General features: G+C 37.7%; 1 protein-coding gene across 3 annotated transcripts in view; it reads right to left on the reverse strand.

Annotated features, from left to right (window-relative positions):
- MIPOL1 (mirror-image polydactyly 1) overlaps positions 1–24,107 on the reverse strand; it is a 365,306-nt gene that overhangs the window by 270,039 nt on the left and 71,160 nt on the right. For all 3 annotated transcript variants that reach the window (XM_075531536.1, XM_075531534.1, XM_075531535.1), the window contains 3 exons: positions 7,872–8,103; positions 6,120–6,255; positions 4,792–4,897 (listed from right to left, as the gene is read on the reverse strand). In XM_075531536.1, coding sequence (XP_075387651.1) covers positions 4,792–4,897; positions 6,120–6,255; positions 7,872–8,103 — 474 coding nt within the window. The remainder of the gene's footprint in view (positions 1–4,791; positions 4,898–6,119; positions 6,256–7,871; positions 8,104–24,107) is intronic.

Consider the following 24,107-nt stretch of genomic DNA (forward strand, 5'->3'; position numbering starts at 1 on the left):
AAACAATAATCAAAGGTCTAAGAATTCTGTAAGAGTATAAACAATAAAAAAAAGAGTATAAACAATAAAATAACCGTAGTGGCTACAACTTAGTACCAGTGTCCTGCCCACTGCCATGGAGTGGATTCCGACTCCTAGCCTAGCCTAAATGTGATTTCGGAGACTGGAACTCCTTAGGGCAGCAAATGGCTCCAACTTTCTCCAGTGGTGGGTTTGAACAAACCAGTACTTAGCAGGAAGCATCACCAGAGCTTCAGTTACACACTCAAGAAACCAAACACACTGCCATTGAGTCATTGCTGACTCATAGTAACCCCTGTGGATTTCCCAGACTGTAACTGTTTATGGGACTAGGAAGCCCAGGGCCTTTCTCCCACGGAGCGTGCTGGTGGTTTCAAACTGCTGACCCAGGAGTAACCACTATGCCACCTGGGCTCCTTTTCCGTTATCTACTAGTTACTTCTATAGTAAGGTGGTTTAGAAAGTTCATAGAAAAACGAGAAGACAAGATAATGGACTGTTCTACCAACTTTTGATGCCCCTCCATACACTAGCTCTCATCTTTAAAATACTTCTATAAATTAACAAACTTTAAATGCATTTTTGTTGTTTTTGCTATTAGACGCCATTAAGTCAGTCTGACTCTTGGCAACTCTCTCTATAAAACACAAAGACACTGCCCAGTCCTGTGCCATTTTCACCATTTTTACTATATTTGAGCCCATTGTTACTTGGGGGGCGGATAGGCTTGGAGGCCCTAATTTACTCAAAGGTACCCAATCAAAGTTAGTATCAAAGAGGTCATTTGAACTTGAGTCAATTTTCCTCCCAGCTTATTGGGCTACTACCGCTTCAAACTACCTCTCTGAGAATCGGTCACCTTCTGTTTTATTTGGTTTTTATTCTTATATATGTATAGTTACGTAATGCACATAAAGATAAAAAATAAGGAAGAAGGATATTGAAAGGCACCACCACCAACTACAACCAATGTTAAGGGTAAAATGGCCAGACTTTCTCATGACCATCCGATAGATTTCACAAACTTTGGTTTATATGGTCTTTGTACTTCCAACCTGTCACAGAAATTACATTAAGATTAAATCCGTTAGCAATAAGTTGATTTGATTCACGGCAACCCCGTGTGTCAGAGTAGAACTAGATCATGGGGGTTTCAGTGGTTGTGATACAGATTGTTGTTGTTGGGTGCCTTTGAGTTGATTCCTACGCATAGTGATCCCGTGTGACAACCTCCCCGTTGGGTTTGTCTTATGGAAGTGATTGGCAGATCTTTCCGTTTCAGAGCTGCAGGGTGGGTTCAAACAGCCAATCTATTGGTTATGCAAGGTTTAACCCTTGAACCACCGGGGCTCCTCTTATTAAGATTAGAGAAAAAAAAATTACTGACATAAAAAATAAGACCACATCTTTGAGAAGTTTTCTTTTTCTACTTCTAAAGGTAATCCATGCTCTTTAAACAAAACTCTTTTGAGAAAGGTAGAAATTTGTTCAGAAAGATAAGAATAAAACAAAACAAACGAACCCAAGCCAATTACTATTAGATTAATGTCAACTCATGGCACCCCGGGGGTGCAGCGTAGAACTACAATCCATAGATCTCAAGGCTGGGATCTCTTTTGGAAGATCACCAGGATATTCTTCTGCAGCACCACTGGATGGGCTGGAATTAACAACCTCAGTTATTTTCAGAGTAATTAATTGTTGGCACCACTAAGGGACTCCAAAGATATTAATATCCCCATTAAGTTCTGCTTCTTATTTTAACATATGTATATACATGCTTTTCAAGACAATGTTATAAGTACAGTTTTTTTCCCCACTTCTTTCACTTAGCATTGAATCATGGAGATTGTCTCATATCATCAACTATTCTTCAGAAATACTTTTTAATTATCATGTCTCTTATCTCAGAAGTACTGATTTATTTAGCTGTGTAGGCAAAGTAGTTCAGCGCTCAGCTAACAGAAAGGCTGGTGATTTGAAGCCGCCTCCCAATATGTAGGACAATGGGTGGTTATATATTAGATGACTTTTAGTTATCTTGATATTATAAGAAATATTTTAGCCTATATAAATGTTTGTGTTCTACTTTCTTATAACAATCCTTTTTACTACAGTTACTAACTTTTAAAACTAGGTTTAGAACACTATAAAGGCATACTAAACATACTCAATCTTTCAAACATTTAGCCTTGACTGCATTGTTACTGGAGCCTTGGTTGGCATACTGGGTTACACATTGGGCTGCTAACCACAAGGTCAGCAGTTCAAACACACACTAGCCAACGTTCAGGAGAAGGATGAAGCTACCGGCTCCTGTAAAATATATACAGCTCCTAAAACCCTACGGAGCAGTTCTACTCTGTCTTGTAGGCTCGCTCTAAATTGGAATTGACAGAAGGTCAATGAGTTTGGCCTACTTTTGGTTTTAAAATGATTACTTTAACATTAATGAGAAACAGTTTAATAACAAAAATCATAAAACAATCCATTTAATGGTTACACTTTCCCTAGTATGTATGTCTGATTCAAATTGTTTGGTGACAGGGAATCCTTCAGTATAGGTCAATTAATAAATATTTGAAGAATGTTAAACTATATTATAGAAAAGTTTCAGGAAAAGAGTAAATACTAGCACTTAATCAGTACCCCTTGAACATAAAATGAACTATGCAAATATATTAATTATAATTTGTAGAAAAACCTGAGTGACCAAATTATATTAAATTAGTCCTTTAATTTATATTAAATTTACTATACAAACATAATAAAACAAATGTGTTTCTTGTGTTACCAACATAGCAATTAAGATACTTGTATATAAATGGCTATAAAAAGACAAGAATCTTAAAACGTGTTCAACGTTTACATATGAATGGCTACTTTTAAACACACAGTTCACTTTCCTTAAAATATATAATTCTCATAATAACCCACCTAAAAGAGAAGAAAACACGGTAGTTTAACATTAACAGAAAAGCAAATGTTATTCAGATGGAGAATCATTACTTACGGTTATCTTGTAAGGACATTACTTGCCCTATTAGCCATAGGAATATATATATAAATCATTTTATTGAGGGCTTGTACAACTCTTATCACAATCATTACATCCCTTCATTGGGTCAAGCACATTTGTACATTTGTTGCCATCGTCATTCTCAAAACATTTTCTTTCCACGTGACTCCTTGGAATGAGCTCCCTATTGTTCCCCTCCATCCCTGCCCCCCTCCCTCATGAACCCTTGATAATTTATAAGTTATTATTACTATTGTCATGTCTTACACTGTCTGATATCTCACTTTACCCACTTTTCTGTTGTCTGTCCCCCAGGGAGGGGGTTATATGTAGACTCTGGGGATCAGTTCCCCCTCTCTACCCCACCATCCCTCCACCCTCCTGGTATCACCACTCTCACCACTGGTCCTGAGGGGTTCATCTGTCCTGGATTCCCCATAGGAATATTTTAAAAGATAGGTTATAGGACTTAAATAAAATATCAGAATTCTTTTATATATGCAACCAAGTTAAGTGGCTTATAAAGCATGATCATAATGTGACTAATCACAAAATACAATGGTTTTAAAACTCATTTCAACTGACATGTTAAAATAAGTGCTCTCTAAAATGTCTCTATTCCTTCCTGGCCCCTAAGCCACCTTGCCGGCACCATGCCTGGTCACACAGAACAGAACCCAGCCAGCCAGCAGCAGGGAGGACAGACAGACATCCACACAGACACTTTTCTACAGTATTTCAGGTGCCTACCACACAGGAAACCTTGAAGAAAATCAGTTTCTAGAAGCTGCTGTTACCTCTTGTTTACAGTATATATATATATATATATATATATATATATATATATATATATATATATATATATGATAGATATGAGATATATACATATATATAAAAGCTATTGTTAACTACTGAAAAAAACCGACTTCATAATGGTGCTTTCAAGCCACGAGATGAGTAAAAACATCAGCTTCCAAAAATAAAAAATAAATAAAATGGCTTTAGCTACTAATGTCTTAGTATATGAAATTTCTGTTATATCCTTAACATTCTAAAACAATGTGAGGAAGATAGTCAAAGTTACATATAGAGAGAGATCATAGGCTACTGAGAATCACCTGATCGATCTGTAACATATCTCAGATATATTATAAAAATTTCTCCTTGAAAATAAATGAATAAAAATAGACTCTAAAATATATTTCAGGCACCCATTTATAATCTTAAAATTTAGCAGACATTCAATTAAGCATCTTAGGGAAAATAAGATCATCATCCACATCATCAGATAAAACTTTAATTACGCAAAATAGATTTTAAAATCAAACATAGGTTTCCATTGGCAAAGAATGTATGACTGCCTTCACACAAAGGAGAGGTATTTCCTCCCAAGGAGCTAAAACAATAAGTGGTATTTGAACTGCTGGTTGAAAGGTAGAGGCACTGGTAATCATTATTTCCCCTTGTTTGTTCAGGCCCTTCCAACAAAACAAACAACCTTTTTGTGATTGGATTGACATGGTGTTAACAATGCATTTAATGCCCAAATCAGTCTGAATACAGGTAAAGCTCTCACTAATACCAGTACCAGGATGTTAACGCCACCTATTTTCTAAGCAGCCAAAAAGAGAGAGAGGGAGGGAGAGAGAGCGCAAGATCCCGTCCTCCTTTGGCAAATATGCTCGTACTGCCATCATATAACGACCTGTGTGCGATTTTTAAGGCCCTATGTTAATAGTCGCCTTCTATACCTGCAGTCTTTGCAGCAATTTTCGCTTCTGCGGCTTTCTCTTGAAGTTCCAACTTAAGCTTTAGTTTTCTCTGTTGCTTATCTTCTTTGGTCAGTTTTTCTTGAAGCTGAAAGACATTGAAGAAAATGGATTTTTATCTTGCAAATAACCTCCACACATACAATTAATTCCAAAGAAAAACGGCTTCTTTCTTAAACTGCTGTATCTTACTGCCTAAATACATAACTGCAAAATAAAAGGAGGGGGAAGGTATCTTAAAGCTCTAAATATTTCATAGCGTTAACGGAGTTAATAAGGAAATGGCCCAGGCATCTTTCTATACATTTAACTTGCCCGTGTGTGTACAGGCAAATGAAATTAAGCGCACATACACATTTTTAAATGTAACCACAAGATACCGCATTCATTCTTTTGTTTGAAAGCAAGATACTTCGGAGGGCGACTCCCAGCAAACAGTGACCAGCACAGCCTATGTCTCTCGTTCACACATTTCAATATTTTGAAACAAATGAAACAAAGGTAATTCTGATAATAATCTTACTATATACATTTTTCTTTGAGGATGATATTCCATAATATCCCATTTTAACTGCCACTGGCATCTGACTCAAAATACATATGTAATAGATAACTGCTAAATTAAGGAACCAAAAATACCTTATGTTCTTACACAGAATTCATACAACTTTAAAATATATATTTTTATTTCTCTTAAGGTTTCTGTTATTTATGTTGTTTTCCATCAGATGTCTCAACATTCTTAACATGCTTCCATTTGATTTCGTCAATATTAAAATTCAAAAATCAGAAAATTAATCAGTTTCTTAAAACATAGTAGATGAACATAGAGGTAATTATTCTCAAAGAAATGTATGCAGAAAAGAGGCTAGAAAATAAGAAAAAATATGACACCATATTGGATTAGACAAAATAAAATAAAACACAGTAAAGGGCATCTTGCTATTTTAATTACATATTTTGAAGTGAAATAAAATGTGGACACTGATACTAATTTAAAAAGAAAAGAGCCTAAGAAAGTGACATGAAATCAATGCATTATTCTGAAGTAATGGCATACAATAAAATTTAAATGAATTTAATTTCCCCCTCTTAGGTAACTACCATAGATTTATGAAAAATAAAGTGATATTAGCAGCCAGAAAAGCAGGAAACCAAGCGCAACCAATCCTTCAACTGAACCATGTCAATGGGCCAACTGGAAGTGACAACACTGCCATGAAAAGACTTAAAATACATAATAGAATTGAGTTCTGATGGACAACAAAGCAAATTCAGTAAAATCATATTATATAATCATTATCTTATACCTCTTTATTGCTTGCTCTGAGAATATCCAGTTCTTTAAGAAGAGATGCAATTGCTTTCTCTTTATTTAAGTCTGAAGTAATTTTATAAGGAATCATAGATTCACAATTCAAATCATCATCTCTGTGTTCCTTAATGCTGTAATAGAAAAAGGTCTATTAAAATACTAAACAATTAAATAATATATACATGTCCATTACAAAATTTCTATAGAAAATATACTTCAAATGAGGGAGAGAAATTTTATTTTCACAGTAACTATATAAAGTTACCTACCTACTTAAAATTTTCTTATTTTCACTGTTAAAATAACATCAGTAAAAAGAATAAAGATGTAAATTCCACACAGAGACAGTAAACTATGCCTGGAGTGAGCTACATTTGTGGGAAGAATCTAGTGATGTTATAGAGAGATTCATGGTTCAGTATGCTAAACAAAGAATTTGGGTTCCAATGGCTGTGGATATTAACTGTTTATATCTCTAGCCAGGATCCTAGATTTTCCTTCTGAAAATGGGAACAATAATCAGGATTTCTTTCAATTTGGTTGACAGATTGTCATATTTTCATTCTTAAATTCAAACATTAAAAATGAAAAACGATTCCTGTAGAATCTAAGGGTAAATTAAAACACACACAAAACATGACATTGTGTATGTTATCAGAAAACATAGCTTGTTAACAAGTCATGTAAGGGAAAAGAAAAGAGGCTCTGTTTTGTTTGACGGTATGACACACAACTTGTAGCGGTAGGTTAATCTTAAAGTTACTCAGAAGAAATAAAGCAGCGAGGCTTGAGTCAGTGCAGTTCCACCTACCACAAGTACCTTCTGCGACAGTTATGCCAAGTATCACGTACCTTGGCTTTAGCTCCAAATTATTTTTCATCTCTGATTAGGAAGTGTTTATGCTCTCCCCATTCATCTGTCTCTACCTTCAATACAGACTCCAACCTGTAGTCCAGTGAAAACACTACTGAATCTAATTGCTGAGAGATGGGTGCATATTAATATGTATACTTCAGCACTTCTGTATTCATTTTAAGTAGATGAAAAGAACTGAACAATTTCAAGCAAGTAAAAGTAGTTGTCCCTACCCCAAACTCAATTAAAATGGTATTCTGTAAAGTATGATGTTGTCTATTATAATTGTACTAATTAATGATTAAAAATTATTTAAATCTAACACTTTCAAAGCATGTAACTAATGAGCAAAGTTCTTGGTTCCTATTAGTAAAAGTTCTAAGTGGCACAAGCTCAAATCCTTTCATGGGATAGGCAGGTCGGGTGAACGGGTAAAAGTTGTACAATGCCGAACACTGGGGAAGCAAATAAGAGAGCACCAGGTCCTTCTACGAGCATTTAAATTAATTTTAAACAAAAAATCAAAACACAGATTTGGCTTAATTTGTTCTGTGGCTGCCAATTTTTAAACTCTGATGATTAAAACCACATTTATGCTAATTTAGAAGTAATTTGCACATCCAAATTAAAGGTCACAGAAAAGATTAAACAAGAAAGGAATGAAAAACCCTCCTGGCCTCCATTTAACCTCGCTCTGTGCGCACGCACTCACCTCTCTGAACTCATGACAGCAACATACTGGAAGCAGCGGAGAAGCCTGGAAGGTTCCTTCCACCATTCTAGTGAGTTAATGAAAGGTCCAATCTACCCAAACCCAAGGGAAGCAAGTTGAGAACAAAAGATAACACGCTCCCATTCTTACTTTCTGAATAGAGGGCTGCAAACACTCACTTGGGTTTGTCGGTAGCGCAATAAATTGTCTCATCATTTGAATGAGGACTGGTGGCCCGAAAATTTCTTGTTATCTGTCCTGGCAATTTCGGGTCTTCATATGTGGCCTCATGAACCGATTCCGTGGATTTCTGGAGCATGCTTTCCATAGAGGCCATTGTCAGGTGATCATTTGGCTGCGTGCTTTTATTTTGCCCCTTGGTCTCTAGTTCAAAATGACTAGGGACAATGACTGTATTTGAGAAGAAAATAAAGATATATTATACCACTGCGACATATTAAACTACTCTACCCAATACATAGTTTGTGTAAGTAAATGTTCCCATTGCTGTAAACATGTATTTACTAGTCTAGGTTGACATTAATACTACCAATTCCAGTCAGGAGTTATCTAAGACAGCGGTTCACTAACCTGAATTTAGAGTTTAAATAATCATACTGCCCAAACCACACCAACTCTATGAAATAAAAATCTCTGGGAGTGGGATCCAGTCAATATTTTTAAATTCCCTGAATTTTAGTACAACCAAGGTTGAGAACCACTGACCTAAAGAAGTGGTTTGTTGGATTTGTGTCCCTCTCATCCCCCCCACCTCCACACCTAGATCACGCCTCTTTTCTCAGAATACAATACATTGATGATTGTCGTGATGATAAATGTGCCTGGGGTTGTCTGGTGAGAATTCTAGCTTCGCGGAGTTTCATTAGCTTGGGCGAGTTACTTAACCTATTTATGCCTTAGTTTCTTATTTGTTATATGGGGATATAATTAACACCTGCTTCATTAATACTTGCAAAATACTTGACCTCGTATTTAGAACAGAAAAGGGGGTGAAGGGAGTAGTCAGACAGGGCAAGATATGACAAAATAATAATTTATAAATTATCAAGGGCTCATGAGGGAGGGGGGAGCGGGGAGGGAGGGGAAAAAAAGAGGACCTGATGCCAGGGGCTTAAGTGGAGAGCAAATGCTTTGAAATGATGAGGGTAGTGAATGTACAGATGTGCTTTACACAATTGATGTATGTATATGTGTGGATTGTGATAAGAGTTGTATGAGCCCCTAATAAAATGTTAAAAAATTAAATTAAAAAACACATTCCAAGTACTTGGCCTAGTATCTAGCACATTGCAAATATTAGCTGTTATCTTTGTAATCATCACTGTCATATTATATTACTCTTATTTCATCAGGTATTTATTATATAAGACTATTTAAAAATGCATGGTTATCTCATAAAATTAGCTTTAGCAACTAGCAGTAAATGAAAGGTATATATATATATACATGTATCAGAGGAATAGTAAATAATTAATATTACAGTCAAGTTTAGGGGAGAAAATCACACACAGACACCATTTTGCTGGTATATCAGATCAACAAACACAAATACTAATTTTAACTAGTGTTTTATTATTTTGTACAAAAATAATTCTTAAATTTTAAAGGGCAGGAAAACCACAACTCGTTGATGACATGGCTTCTCTAACCTGCCAAACTTAAAATTATTTTGAGGCAGAATGAAGGAGATACTTTTAAATAAAATGAAGAGACCACTTCTAAGTAAAGGAACATTCGTGAAATGCATAGTCTCTAATGGGAAATTCTTTGTATATAGTCTAGAATTAGATATAGTCAGAGTTAAATTCCAACTCCTGGACATGATTCTTCCTGGTGGCTGGAAGCCAGATTAGAAATCACTTATTTATTTATTTCAATTTTACTTAAAGGAAATGAGAAAATGTGCTATCAATTATATACTGAGAGGGATACAAGACCTGTCAACATGATGTTCTGTTTTGACTGTCAGAAGTCCTACTTGTTGGTTCCTGACATTTCAAAACTTTCTTGATGGCTTTAAATGTTTATCATGTCATTTTTCTTGAACTGGCTGGTATTCATAAATAAAACAAAAAAACCCAAACTCTTTGCTATGAAGTCCGTTATGACTCCACATGATCCTATAGGGACATATATTCCATCGGGTTTCCAGTTCTATACATCTTCACAGAAGCAAACTGCACTATAGTTCTTCCCTGGGACTGTCGGTGCATTTGAACCACTGACCTTTCAGTTAGCAGTGTAAGCTTGAGCCACCAGCAGCCTTTCAGTTGGCAGCTGAGCACTTTACAACAAAGTTAACAAAGCCCCTTTGTGTTAGCAAATTAAATTATTTTTAAAAGAAAAATGAAAAGCTATCCTTTGCCAACAATATTAGTTCCAACTTAAAGCAACCCTGTAGGGCAGAAAAATGCACCACGGGGTCTCCACGGTTATAAATATTTACAGAAGCAGAGGCCTCATCTCCTATGGAGCCAAGAGCGCTTCCAACAAGGGTCTTTTGATTGGTATTCAAGCATTCAACTACTGTCCCAGCAAGGCTTTGCTGGATAAGTAAATGCAAAGCAACAATTAATAAACCAACCAAACTCACTGCCATTGCACCTACCTGACCCATGGGAACCCAATAGTGTTTCTACGGTTCCAATCTGTCGGAGACAGACTGCCAAGCTGCTGGGGGGTTTGAGCAGCCACCTTTCAGTCAGGTGTGTTAACAACTGAAGGACTGGGGCTGCGGTATCAGTCCCACGCCAAACTTACTGGTATCCAGTCGGTGCCAACTCATAGAGACCCTATAGGACAGTCCAGGACCACCCCCTGGGGTTTCCAAGAGCGTAACTCTAAAGGAGCAGAAAGTTTCATCTGTCCCCTGAGGAGCAGTTGAAAATACCCCCAAACCTGAAAGCATGTTGAGTGAATGTCATTGACAGACCACGCTTTTAATTCACTTAAAATCAAAGCAGTATCAAAGTAACACATAGTGCTCCAGGAATGTGTTGAAACCCAGTCATCAGGTTCTTCACTGGTGCTGTTCACGAGCTATGGAGCTTGAGGTGGCTCACAAGAGAAGGATGAGCCGAGGAGCATTCAAAGTTATAAAATCCCCAAGTCTCCCAAACAACATCGCACTAAGTGCTCTGGCCTCTTTGACTGTTTCTACGACTAAATTCAGCATTCTCTACCACCTGACCCTTCTTTTTTATCTCTGTATGTCTGAGTCCAGAGTCTCTTTCTCCTTTCTGTTTTCTAGTCCTTAGGCAGGTGTGCTCCACCCCAGCCTTGTCATTGACAGGGTCTAGCCATTTATTGCTTTTTCAACTCCTCTCATTTCAGTTTTTACCAAAATCCTGTGAACCCTTGGCTTCTTGGTAAACCATGACCATTTGACCTATGACTGCTGTCTTCCCCAGACTCTTACGAGCAGCTACAGGGGCTTTCCATAAGAGGACTTTTGCTGATCCCCTCCTGGATCTTAGTAATTATAAAACCATAAAGTATGGTTAAAATAAGCCCATCAAGTTCAGACATGCTTCTGATTTCATCATGCTTAATATTTTTAAAGACCTATATTCTCTGTGATTTGGCTCTCATTACAACAGGGTGTTTCTAATTTTGTTCTGGAGTAAGAGGTTTTTAAGATTCCTCACCAAAAGTGTTCACCAGACATTTGGAGCCTGCTCTGCAGACCAGACTACCCATACTCTTGAGAACTGATTTTACTCTAGTGTAAGCAAGGCGGAGCCATAACATTTTGTTTCCTGCCTTAAATTAAGAAGAAAAAGACAAATGCTATCATTTTCTAAAAATTCATGTATTTAGGCAAGTATGATTTCAACAATTCATGGCTGTAATCCTCTAAATGCTTTTAATACCCTTCTACTCAGCCACACTGTATTATATTGGAATCCAGTTATTTGGATAAAATGCCTAACCCCTCTCGTTAATTTATTATCTTAATGCTCATTTATGGAGGAGCGAGAGTGATAACCCGTATAAAGGGCCTGGGAATGCAAAGGTAACACCCTCCTGAAATATTCTGTCGCGCAGTAAGGAAAGCAAACACAGCTAAAGAGTTGAACACAATGTCATAAGGACTATGAAAAAAATCACAGCCATCCAGTCCATTCCAACTCTTAGCGCCCCTACAGGACAGGGAAGAAGTGCCCTGTGGGTTCCAGCGATGTTCATCCACATAGAAGTAGAAACCCTTGTCTTTCTCCTGTGGGCTATGAGGGCTGACCTCTGCAGAAACATTGGAGGAAGTTGCAGGCACGGAGCCCCTTTGCCTTTCAGTCCTATTGTAAGGCACTATGTCTTCATATTGCATTATCTCAATTTTTTTAAATTTCTGAATTAATGCATTCTCTCACCAAGTGAAGAGGATGCTGTTTAGCATCTCTAAAATCCAGAGTTTGTTCATTTTCTTGAATGGTCTTTAAGGAAAATGATCTCCGGAGGTAATTATGGGATTACCAAGAGGGTCAGCTAAGCTGTTTGTATTGTCCCACCACTTGAAGAGAACTGCATCTGTGAGGATGTTGATGCTGTGGTTGGGCGCTGTCAAGTTGGTTCCAACACACGGAGACCCCCGCACAACACAATGAAGCATCACCCTCCCCCCCACCATCCTCACCACTGCTCTTCTGCAGGTCTTCCTCTTTCTCACTGACCCTCTTCTGCGACCAAGCACCAGGTCCTTTACCAGGGACTGGTCTCTCCTGATAACATGTCCAAAGTACATGAGATGAGCACCCCATCCTAAGGAGCAAGCTGGCTGTACCTTTTCCAAGAGAGATTTGCTCGTTCTGTTGGCAGCCCCTGGTACTTTCTTTCGTTGGTGGTATTTTCAATATTCTTCATCAGCGCCATAATTCAAATTCACCTACTCGTCTTCTTCTTCCTTATTCAATATCCAGCATTCACATGCATATGGGGCAACTTAGAACACTATGGCATCAGTCAGGCACACCTTAGTTCTCAAAGTCACATCCTTGCTTGCCAACCCTTTGAAGAGGTCTTGTGCGGCACTTTTACCCAATGCAATGATGTTTGACCTTTTTAAAAAAATCATTTTATTGGGGGCTCTTACAGCTCCTATAACATTCCATGTATCAATTGTATCAAGCATATTTGTACATAGGTTGCCTCATCATTTCCGAAACATTTTCTACTTGAACCCTTGGTATAAGCTCCTATTTTTCCCTCTCCCTCCTTGATCAATTATATATTGCTATTATTATTTTGTATCTTACACTGTCCACATCTCCCTTCACCTACATTTCTGCTATTCGTTTCTAACCTTGTGATGGGTTCCCCCTTTCTCCCCATTCCACTACCCTTATTTTACTACCCCCACTACTGTTCCTGAGGGGTTTATCTGTCCTGAATTCCATGTATTGAGAGCACTTAGCTTTACCAATGTGTGTTCTCCGGGCTAGCCAGATTTGAAAGGTAGAACTGGGTCATGGTAGTTGGGGTGGGGTGAAGGAAACATTCATGAACTAGAGGAATGATGTTTCATCGGTGCTATACTGCACCTGTGTTGAATCATCCCTTCCTTATAACCCTTCTGTGGGGGGATACCCAATTATCCACAGATGGGCTATCAGTCTCCACTCTAATTCCGCTAGTTTGCATCAATATAGTTGTTTTGGATTTTTTGATACCTGATCCCATTGACACCTCACCACACACGCTGGTGTGCTTCTTCCATGTGGGATTATTTGCATCCCTGCTGGATGGCTGCTTGTTTAACTTGAAGCCTTTAAGACCCCAGACACTATGTCTCTTGATAGCCAGGCACCATCCGCTCTCTTCACCACATTTGCTTATGCACCCATTAAGTCGTCAGTGACTAGGTTGGGAAGGTATCAAAGAGTGCCAGCTTATTAGAACAAAGTGTTCTTGTGTTAAGGAAGGCCTTGAGTAGAGGTCCAAAGTCCGTCTGCTATCTTAATACTTAACATATAAATATATGTACACTGGTCTCTAACCTTTTTATTATCAATCAGTATATTTACATACATATGCCTATAGCTATACCTCTATAAACAGCTTTTGACTCCTACTTCTTTCCTCTATTTCCTTTCACCTTCCTCCTATCCCACTATCACACTCACTCTCCATTTGGCTCTCAGTAAATCCTCTCAGATACAATGCACTTGATTAAACCACACCAAGCAATATACGCCCTCCTTGCCACCAATTTTAGGTCTCTTTTTGTTCCCTTATCCCTGAGTTTGTTGGCTCCCTATTCCCCCTCCCCACCCCTTCCTCTCCCATGCCCCCCCAAAGCACCAGTCCTGTTGTTTTCTCCTCAGGGTTGTTTGCCCTGCCTATCTTATATAAGTAGACAAAGGGCAAAAGAAAAACAAAACAAAACAACCAATAGATAGTTCCAGGTCTGCCTGCTGACCCTTATGTTTTTTTTCTGATCAAGTCTGATGAGGTGCCAAGCCCTGTCCCCCAAGTCAGATGTCTATTTTCAGGATTCCTTGGGGACTTGGTTACTTTGCTCCCCTTGTCACCCTGTTGCACTCGCTTGGCATTTCACCCACTGTGCATGGGGCAGTCCGGGAACCCTTTGTGCTCACTGTCTCCAGTGCTGTCCCCTATAGAGCTGTGGGTCAGTAAGGGAATGTCATGTCTCATGGTGCGGCCGGCCCTATGGTCCTCTCTGTGCATTGGCTGCTCTGAGCAAGGATGTCATCCCTGAGGCTTGGTGGGCCATGTTGATCTCTTGACTGCTGCTTCCATGAGCAATGATTGTGGATCCAAGCAAGATGAAATCCTTAATTCCATCTTTTCTGCATTCATCATGATGTTACCTATTGGTCCCTCATTGTAAAGATATTTGCTTTCTTTACATTGAGTTGTAATCCATACTTAAGGCTGTAATCTTTGATCTTCAACAAGTACTTCACTTTCAACGAGTAAGGTTGTGCCATCTTCATATTGCAGGTTGTTAAACCTTCCTCCAATTCTTAATTTAACCCAGCATCATACAAGTCAGATGAGAGGATATGACACACATGCACGCGCGCACACACACACACACACACACACACACACACACACACACACACACACTTCTTGATTTTAAGCCTGGCAATATTCCTTGCACAACTGCCTCTTGGTCCATGTGCAGGTTCTGCACGAGCACAATGAAGTGTACTGGAATTCCCATTCTTCTCAAGGCTTTCCAGGGTTTTGTGGTCTACATCGATGAATACCTTTTGTAGTCAATAAAACACAAGTAAAAATCTTATATGAACACGCAAGCCAATAAACGCTTTACACCTCACTTTGCACAAAGTGAGGTGCTGCAAATGGTTAATAAGCTCACCTGAAAAAGGTAAGGGAGGATGTTCAAGTCCATCAAAAGTATCCCAGAAAAAAAAGGTTTGGGATCTATTTTTGAAAAATTCATCACAGAAAACGCTATGGAGCAGTTCTACACGCGGGGCTTCCCTGGGCCAATGAGGCTGGAGTCCACTCAGCGACAGCAGTGGGCAGAATGTGGGTGGAGAGCTCACGCTGGGGAAATACCTGGTGACTGGACGACTCCTACTTTAACACTGGGATTCTGTTAAGCAACAGAATATGAACGGGACGGCAAAGGTCTTGTCCATTCATTCATGTGATATATCTGTTTCACATGGTACTGAATCAAAATACAAAAATTACATTAAACAAAAAGACAGGGGTGCATTTCTGATACACACTTACTTGGGCTAGACTGATGACACAGGTCCAAAGTGAAACCATTCTACTCGCTCTTTGATAAGATTTGAAGAGAAAACTTTATAACTCTTTTTAGTAATCTGCTTTGGTCTTTAACCAACATTGTTTAACTATTTCATCACATGACTAACGAAAGTCTGTCAACATTATTTAAATTTGTTTCTGCAGATGGACTGAGAGAATAAATTATCAGTCACTTCTCTGTCTATGAAGTCCTTCATTTCTCTAAATTCAAAAACAGGAATTTTTAAAATGAGAGCTATCAGCATTTCATTTAATTATTCCATGGACATGTTATTTTATTTGGACATAAGAACTCGAACCCTTCCAAGATATTTCTCAATACGCTGCTCTTACTAGCTAACACTATTGTGCATCACTCTCACGTAAACTTACCCTGCAACCTTGAATGTGATGTTAAAGGAGATTATTCCTGGGTATTACTCTAATGTGTCTCCTACTGTTACTAGAGACGACTCATTCCCTTGGGCAAACTGGGCAGATTTAGGATAGATTATTTTGAAATCTTTTGAATATGAAATACATGTGCACCAGCCAGGTATCTTATGTGAAAGTCCTCTCTCACTATTCTGTGTCCACCGGATCATTCTGATGGTCTACTTCTCTGCCCACTTCTGGGGGCGCCACTATAGTCAACTCAGTGCTGTGAAACTCTCAGTTTGACTTCACAGTATAACTTCCTGTCTTAGAAAATAAAGCTGTGTGATTCTTATTAAATTCTCCAGACATCTATATATCAAAGTCTAATGCACTCAATGAAAGAACCCTGAGTGGCACAGTGGTCAAGCACATGGCTTTGAATCCACCAGTCCCGTCTGGGGAGAAGGAAGGGGCAGTTGACCTCCATAAAAGTCTACTTCCTTAAAGTCTAGGGAAGCATTGGGGATAATTCTACCCTAACTGTATGAGTTGGAATCAACTGGAAAGCACTGGTTTTGTTTCGTTTGGGGTTACTTAGTTAAATCAATGAGACCCAATAAATCATGATTCATGTTCAAAAATAACTGTTACGTTCTTCCTCATCTTCCATGTAGAAGTGAAGAAATATCTAGAATCAAATAGGGGTGCACAGAAGCCGGGGAATTCTGTCCTGCCTGCTTTGTAAATAGTTTGTGACAACTGGTATCTGTGCCAATGGATTTGATGGTTCCCCAGGGGCGAGGGGTGTCAATACTGTTTACAGAGCTGTTTCTTCAGACTGGTTGAGATAGAAGTGTCTCTAGGGATCATACTGGGGCTACTCAAAATAGCAACACTCCAGCTACCTGAGAGCAGAGGGAGAGAAAAGAGAAAGAGAGAGATCATTGGCAAGCATATTTAAGCATATTTACATAAATGGATCGGCTACCTTTAAGATACACATTCTAGGTAAGGGTGTCTACATCTAAAGTGAACCATAAGGGGGGGAATTTGTCAATGTGTTGACACTTGCCAACACAATTGGTTCCTACTATAAGTTGTGACTTTTAGGGGAATGGGGAGAAAGGCTATCATTTCTGCCTTAGTATGTGAGATTTAAGATCAGAAAGTCTCAAGTCTATTGCTTCTTTCTTTTCTCTATTGTCTATCAGCAAAGCATATGAGAACATAAAAAATGGTATGACGTGTTCTTGTGGTATTAGAGTATAAATCTGATGTGAATATGAAACTGTAAGAATCGCACACATTTTGTGAAGTATCCTTTTTCAATGGTTAAAGAGTTTTTCTTAATGATTAGTTTCCAAGAAATTAGAATAATATCAACTGTTGTTCCTAATTCCTCAAACAGCATTAAGGGCAGATTATTTAATATCTATCAACTACTGATGAAAGATCTCCAGAGAGCCCTTGTGTCATAGTGGTTACCCATTGAGCTGTGAGCCACAAGGTCAGAGGTTCCAAACCACCACCCTCCCCTCAGGGGAAGGATGGGGCTTTTTACTCTTATAAAGAGTTAATGGTCCCTGGGGGAAGGCCAACAGAAAAGGGGGTGAAGTGAGATGCAGGACAGGGCAAGATATGACAAAATAATAATTTATAAATTATCAAGGACTCATGAGGGAGGGGGGAGGGAGGGGAAAAAAGAGGACCTGATGCAAAGGGCTTAAGTGGAGAGCAAATGCTTTGAAAATGATGAGGGCAGAGAATGTACAGATGTGCTTTATACGATTGATGTATGTATGGATTGTGATAAGAGTTGTATGAGTCCCTAATAAGATGTTAAGAAATAAAAACAGCAACAACAACAAAAAAAGAAAAAGAGTTAATGGTCTTGGAAACCCACAGAGACAGTTCTACCTTAAACTATAGGGCCCCAAATCGGTCAGAATTGACTGGAGAGTAGTTGAGTTTGGTTTTGGGTATTGAAGTTTCTACTTACCTACCTATCAACCTACCTGTGTCTAATTATCTATGTGGATATATATTTTAATAAATAGTTCTCATTACTTATTTCCTCATATGCGGGGAGGTTAATTTAGTTTATAGATGCATATTGGAGACACTTTTCACCCCAAATAGAAAAGAAAAACACATCAGAAACTCTGCTACGGCACACTGGCCACACCTAATATAAGTATGCACAAAAGAAAACCTTAGAGCTGCCAGGCAGAACCACAGGGCACTGGTGGGTTTTGAAGCCTGACTGCAGACAGGGTCGGAGCTGCAGCTCTGTCACTTAGCGATTGACCTTTACCAAGTACTTAGCTTCTCTTTTCAATTTCTCTAACTGTAATGTGCATAATAATAAAATGTACCTCAAAAGGTTGTTGAGAGGATAAATTATTTAAATTACATAAATCTCCCCAGACTCAATAAATGATAGCTATTATCAGTTAGATCTGCTTTGCTAAAAAGCTAGCTTCTCTATTCTAATTTCCCCTTCTCATGATCACAAATATCATCATTTTCAGATCACATTCAAACTTTCCATTTAAATCTGTATTTTAATTACTCTTACATATTAGAAATACAATCAATAAGGTAATCTATTGTAGTAGGTATTATCTTAGCTCTCCGCTTTGGTTTTTTTGAATTTCCTGGATCAATTTATTTGACAATACCTGACCAGTATAGAGTTGTGCTGCCAAAATCAGAGCTGCTGCCTTAACCGACCAGGATGTTCTTTATCCGTTTATTATTCTCCTCCAGGAAGTGCTACCGACTTTGTGGACAAAGTCTCCAGACACAATGCAAATGAGACTTGCTTATTAAAATATCAGAAGGCATGGAAAATTAGTAAAATGCTGTCTAATTTAATAAGAAACGGGGAAAAGGACAATCTGTTAAGGTTGACATGTGTACTTTTGTACAATGATTGACACATCCACATTGGATCATAAACTAATAACATTTTAAAGGGACGGAATGGATCTTTGAAATTTAGAAACTCTGACATTAGGGAAAAGTCCTGGGGGGGGGGGGAATTATATCCTCCAGGAAGAAAACTAATAGCACATTTCCGTGTCACATGGCAGAAAATACAAAATTTAAATAGCCTATTTCTGTAACATAATTTGAGCACTCATTATACTGGTACATGTTAATTGATATAATCAAGATCATAGCAAGTAGATTGCAGAGCTTATTCTTTAGAGAATCTAATTTAGGGTCACAGGAAGTTAGGTAACTTTTGAACCCTTGGCTTAAAAAATGCAGGCTTGTTACTTGGATACTGTTGACTAACTCAAGGACGGTTACAATTTGCTTTTTCATTTGAAAATCCCTAAGGGTGTGAGGGGTGGGATGGGGGACAGGGGGAACTAAAACTCAACGCTTTCAATTGCATCGATATGCATACTTCTTGTCTACTGGCTTTCAACAAACTTGCAACATAATTTTTTGTTATCTCCACATATAGCAAAATGAAGTTGTAAGAATCTTTTTAGCTCGGTCTGCTTTTCAATCTCATCACCAAGTTAATCACCAACATATCATGGTTAGACATACTACATAGAGAGTATACAGGTATAATCTCCACAATTTGTGGCCTTTTCTTCTTTGTAAGATTCCTGCTATATCCATCTTCCTTTAAAAAAGAGAATGTAGCTAAATTATACCCTTTATTTACTGAAATGAAATTAACTGATTAAAGGAAATTGGTTTTTTTTTAACAGTCACTTATACACTACATGAAGAACAAACATTAGAAATGTTTAACATTAAGCACCATTTCTTTAACACTAAACACCGGAACAGTGCCAGGACTGTGTGGGATGCAAACGATATGATGCCTATCTGCTCTCAGGGGCAGTGATAATGCAACTGGGAAGACAGACCACGTGAGCAACCTCTGCTAAAAATAATCAAATAAAGGCCAAGTGGATGGCAGAACAGGTGCAGGCCTAGTGGTATCACTCTTACAAATGAGTAACATTAGCTGAGCAATTCATTAATTTAAAATGTACATGTAACCACATTGGAAAAGTAATCCAAAGTGAATTGGTTATTTAACCCAATGCATAAAAATAAAGTCATTCCAACATGTATGTAACTGTGAAATTGACGACTTTTGCATTCTTTTTAGCACTTCACTTAGAGCACGTTTCAGCTTGGCCTAGCCACCGTTCAAGTGCGTGCTGGCCTCAGGAGGCCAATGGCGCTCCAGTGGGAAGCATAGAACAGGTTCCCATGCAGCTCTACTGACAAGGTGCCCTACACGAGGGAGCTTCAAAACGTCTGTGGAAAATAGAGCAAAAATAATTTACATGTCCCCTATAAGTTAAGGCAAAGTAAAAAAGATGTGGGCAGGCAGAAGGTAGATGTAGCTGTAAGATTTAAAATAAATTTTTAAGAAGCCACTTGATAGAAAATCACGAAACCTCTCAATGTCCTATAATTTATTCATGTGGACAGTAGGATTAAACATCCCAAATAGACTACAACCCTTATACTACATCTGGAGTTGTAATTAAACATCTATGTCCAAAGGAAGCAATGATGCTATTTTATTTTGATTATGACAATTCAGTGACTCTTGGTGTACCGGGTTTTAAAATGGCGATGCGCTGAAATTCCTGGCATTTTGGTACTAGTTTTTTGTTTTGGTTTTAACTCCTTAAAATGATGCTATTAGATATTTAAAGGTTTGGTTGGCCCATCACCTCTGAAATTACCATGAGATTATCAATTATTAGCAAAAAATTCAGATTTCCATGTAGGAACTATTTAAAATATTTAGGCATTTATGAACTTTTATCACAATGTATAAGCTTCTAAACCCCAAATACTTCTACCTAGGACACGGTATAAAAGTGTAATCTCCTAAAATGTAAGCTACTTACTTAACTAACAAACATACTACATAAACTAAGGTTTTATAAAACACATTACTCCTAGGCATTCCAAATATTATGTAGGCTGAAATGATTGCAAACACTACCCTAAAATTTCATTAACTATTGAAAGAATGATTTTTATTCATCCTCACCCTGGCCCCCAACAAGAGCATTTGGCAAATTATTACACTTTCTGGAGTTGTCTTATAAAAATAATTTACATGAGGCAATTCAAAACATGAGTGGAACAAGTCTCGATGTCTATAATTGCCTTGAATGTCTGACGTAGATTTAATCATTATATGCTCTATTTTTTAACTATGAACATTCACCAATTATGAAAATCATTTATGAAAGGCAATTTTGTCAGTAACTTTGAAAGGAAAGAGAGAGAGTGAGAGATTTTCTTTCTATGCACCTCTTGTTTTATTTAAGAGTATCTTTAGATTGTGGAAACACCAAAATAGAAAAATCACCAGTCAGATACTAAGTGGGAATCACTGACACACAATGTTAGTTCTAATGGATGGATGATTGTGTTTGGTCTTTTGAAACTTTGAAGTATAGGTAAGTCTTGATCACACAAATTAATAAATCCTAAAGCTGGAGTTAACAATAACCATTACACCCAAATTCGACAGCTTAGCCCAGCCAATTTTTCCAAAGGTCAGGGTGTGAACTGGAGAAGATCAGGGAGGTCCACCGCATAGCTTTGTTGCCAGGCATCTCTCCTCTGGATTGTTGCAGGCGTTTATTAGTATTCGTCAGCAGACTCAACAAAGCAAACAAGAAATTCAAGCACGAAGAATAAAATGAAATGCTGCTATATAACCCTTTGTCATTCAGCAAATATGGGACTTTTTAGCTACATTGTTCCTAAACCTGGGTTACTACTTTAATTTTTCTCCACAGTGCTGACTGAATGCGTATGCATGTGTGTTAAACACAGAGCTCCCCTAACAACTGCAGGACTGCCATTTAATCTGTTGGTAGATGGACCATTTCCTGTGGGAACCCCAGCTATGATTGCCAGATCCACCAAATAAATCTCAGATTAAGATTCCAAATGAAACCTGCCTTTGGCAGATAAAAAATGTCAAGATGGATATAAACAGTAAAATTGTAAATTATCGAAGTGCTGCACGACAAACCGATGCTCCGCTTTTTGTTGTTGTTGACGTGTGCCCAGATACCAAAGCTATACGAGGTATTCATGAAATGTCACACTTTCATAATATTGGAAGCATCATTAAGACTGTTTGACTAAGGACCTCAACGTGTTTAAGCAGTAGCTCAAAAGTATATTTGTGCAAAGTAGAAGAATAAATTTACATATCCGCAGAAGCTCATAAGGGATGGGTAAATATTCTGTTTATCTCTCATTGTAATTCAGGTTACTTTAAATACAAGGTTTTAGGAAATCATTATTCTCTATATGTCATCATTACATAACTTTCTATGCAAATTATGTGTTTTATTCAAATTCACCATTTGTTTCACCAAAGGAAGAAAAAAAAACTGAAAAAGGTATGGGCTTCCATTTCACTTCTCAACTGTGACGAGCCCAGTCGGCCCCTCTATTCAGTGACACCCATAGCAGCCGAGCCCTTGTCCCAGCCAGAAGTTTGAACTTGAGAAAACATAGTATTAAATATTGCAGGCCCAAAAGGGGAGCACATTGGATTGTTTGCTTTGTTAATGTGTTCACTTCAATTAACTTGGGAAAGGCGCCCAGAGTTTGAAAAAAGAAAAAGGTAACCCAGAGCCCGTATAAAAAGAACATCAGAGACCAAATGGCCTATGACACATGCGGAGAAGCCTCGCGTGCTAATGCACCCGGCATTCTCGGGAGATCAAGGACCATGCTCCTCATGAGAAATCTGTGTTTTGTCTTTACCCATCTTACCTGGACGAATGCCACCGTTTCTTGGTCTTGGCTTTCTAGCAGCTGCTTATAAAACAAAGGGGATGAAGGGTCCTGAAAAGAAACTATCAGATCTGCTGAGCTATAATTTTTACTTTTTAAATTTTGAAGTCTTCAAAATTATTGAGTAAAAGTGACTCCCCATTGTGGAGTTAAGACCTTCAAAAAGGTGAAAACCTTCTATTCTACTTGAAATAGGAATTCTTTCAAGGTCATTTCCACCTATATTAATCTGTAAAAAGGATACAGAGCATACTCCTTCTTCCAAACCTTAGGATTTATACACAAACTATACCTCTATGCCTCACTACATATCCTTTTGGTTCAGAGAACTAATGCTAAATAAATCCTAACCTACCCCACCTATTAATGTGAAAAATTTGAACGTGTGTGTAGGGAGGAAGGACATTAAAGAAGGAAATAATAAACTCTTATCTGTAATTTTGATCATATTTATAAACATATAATATTTAAATAGATTACCATCTTAATTTTTGAATATATCAAATTACCTTAGCTACAGCCTAAGTTATTACAGAATGTAAAATAAATCTCGTGGTTACTTTTAAAATAATGAACTATCTGCAAAAATTTACATAATCAGTTTCCATTTAATTGTATTAGTTCTAACTCAATCAGTTTTAATTCTTCACCTGGTAGCACACTTATGCTAAGATATCGAAAGATTTTGAGAGGGGAAAACTGGAGCCAATCTAAAGTTAAAAATGAGACTTCAAGAGAATTATTTTTCACCTTATATATTACCACCATAATTTGACCATGAGGTAAGGATTGTCTGTATCATCTAAAAGCTGTTGAATGAAAAATTCAACTGCTACAGATAGAGTACAGAAAGTACAAAGTGCATGCAAAATATATAATTTTGCCTTCTCAGAAAAAAATACTTTTAAAGGCACAAAGTCACACTAGTTCTATTCTACAAATGGCCAGTCAACTATGAGTGTTCTCAGGTTAACTCTAAACACCACTGCATATTGATTCAGATCTCCAAAATCACAAATACTAATGTACAGTCAGAACTTGATGGCAATCATAATAAAAGGAATAAATGTAGCCACTATGGAGATTAAACAGTCATCTTAATTATGATAAACTTAATTCTCTGTTAAAGATGCAACATTAAGACTTGTAGACATGTATTCAAGGATGTATTCTGGTATAAAAAGGCCATAAACATAAATTAATGAAGATATTTATTAGAGAGTTAAGAATCTTACAGATGGAGTGTATAAATCAAACATTGTTTAAATTTTAAGTATTTTTCAATTTCAGAAATATAATTTCATATTTTCATGGCCACAAATAAATTTGATAGGACTTATATTTTAAAAGTAGAGCTAGTTTATCATCTTTAAACCAAAAAAATAAAAAAGAGTTACAAGTTCTATAAAGGATCAATACCAATGGTACAGAAACAGAGAAATAAGTTC

This window comes from Tenrec ecaudatus, chromosome 14, assembly GCF_050624435.1.
Source record: "Tenrec ecaudatus isolate mTenEca1 chromosome 14, mTenEca1.hap1, whole genome shotgun sequence".
In the NCBI taxonomy this organism is placed as follows: domain Eukaryota; kingdom Metazoa; phylum Chordata; class Mammalia; order Afrosoricida; family Tenrecidae; genus Tenrec; species Tenrec ecaudatus.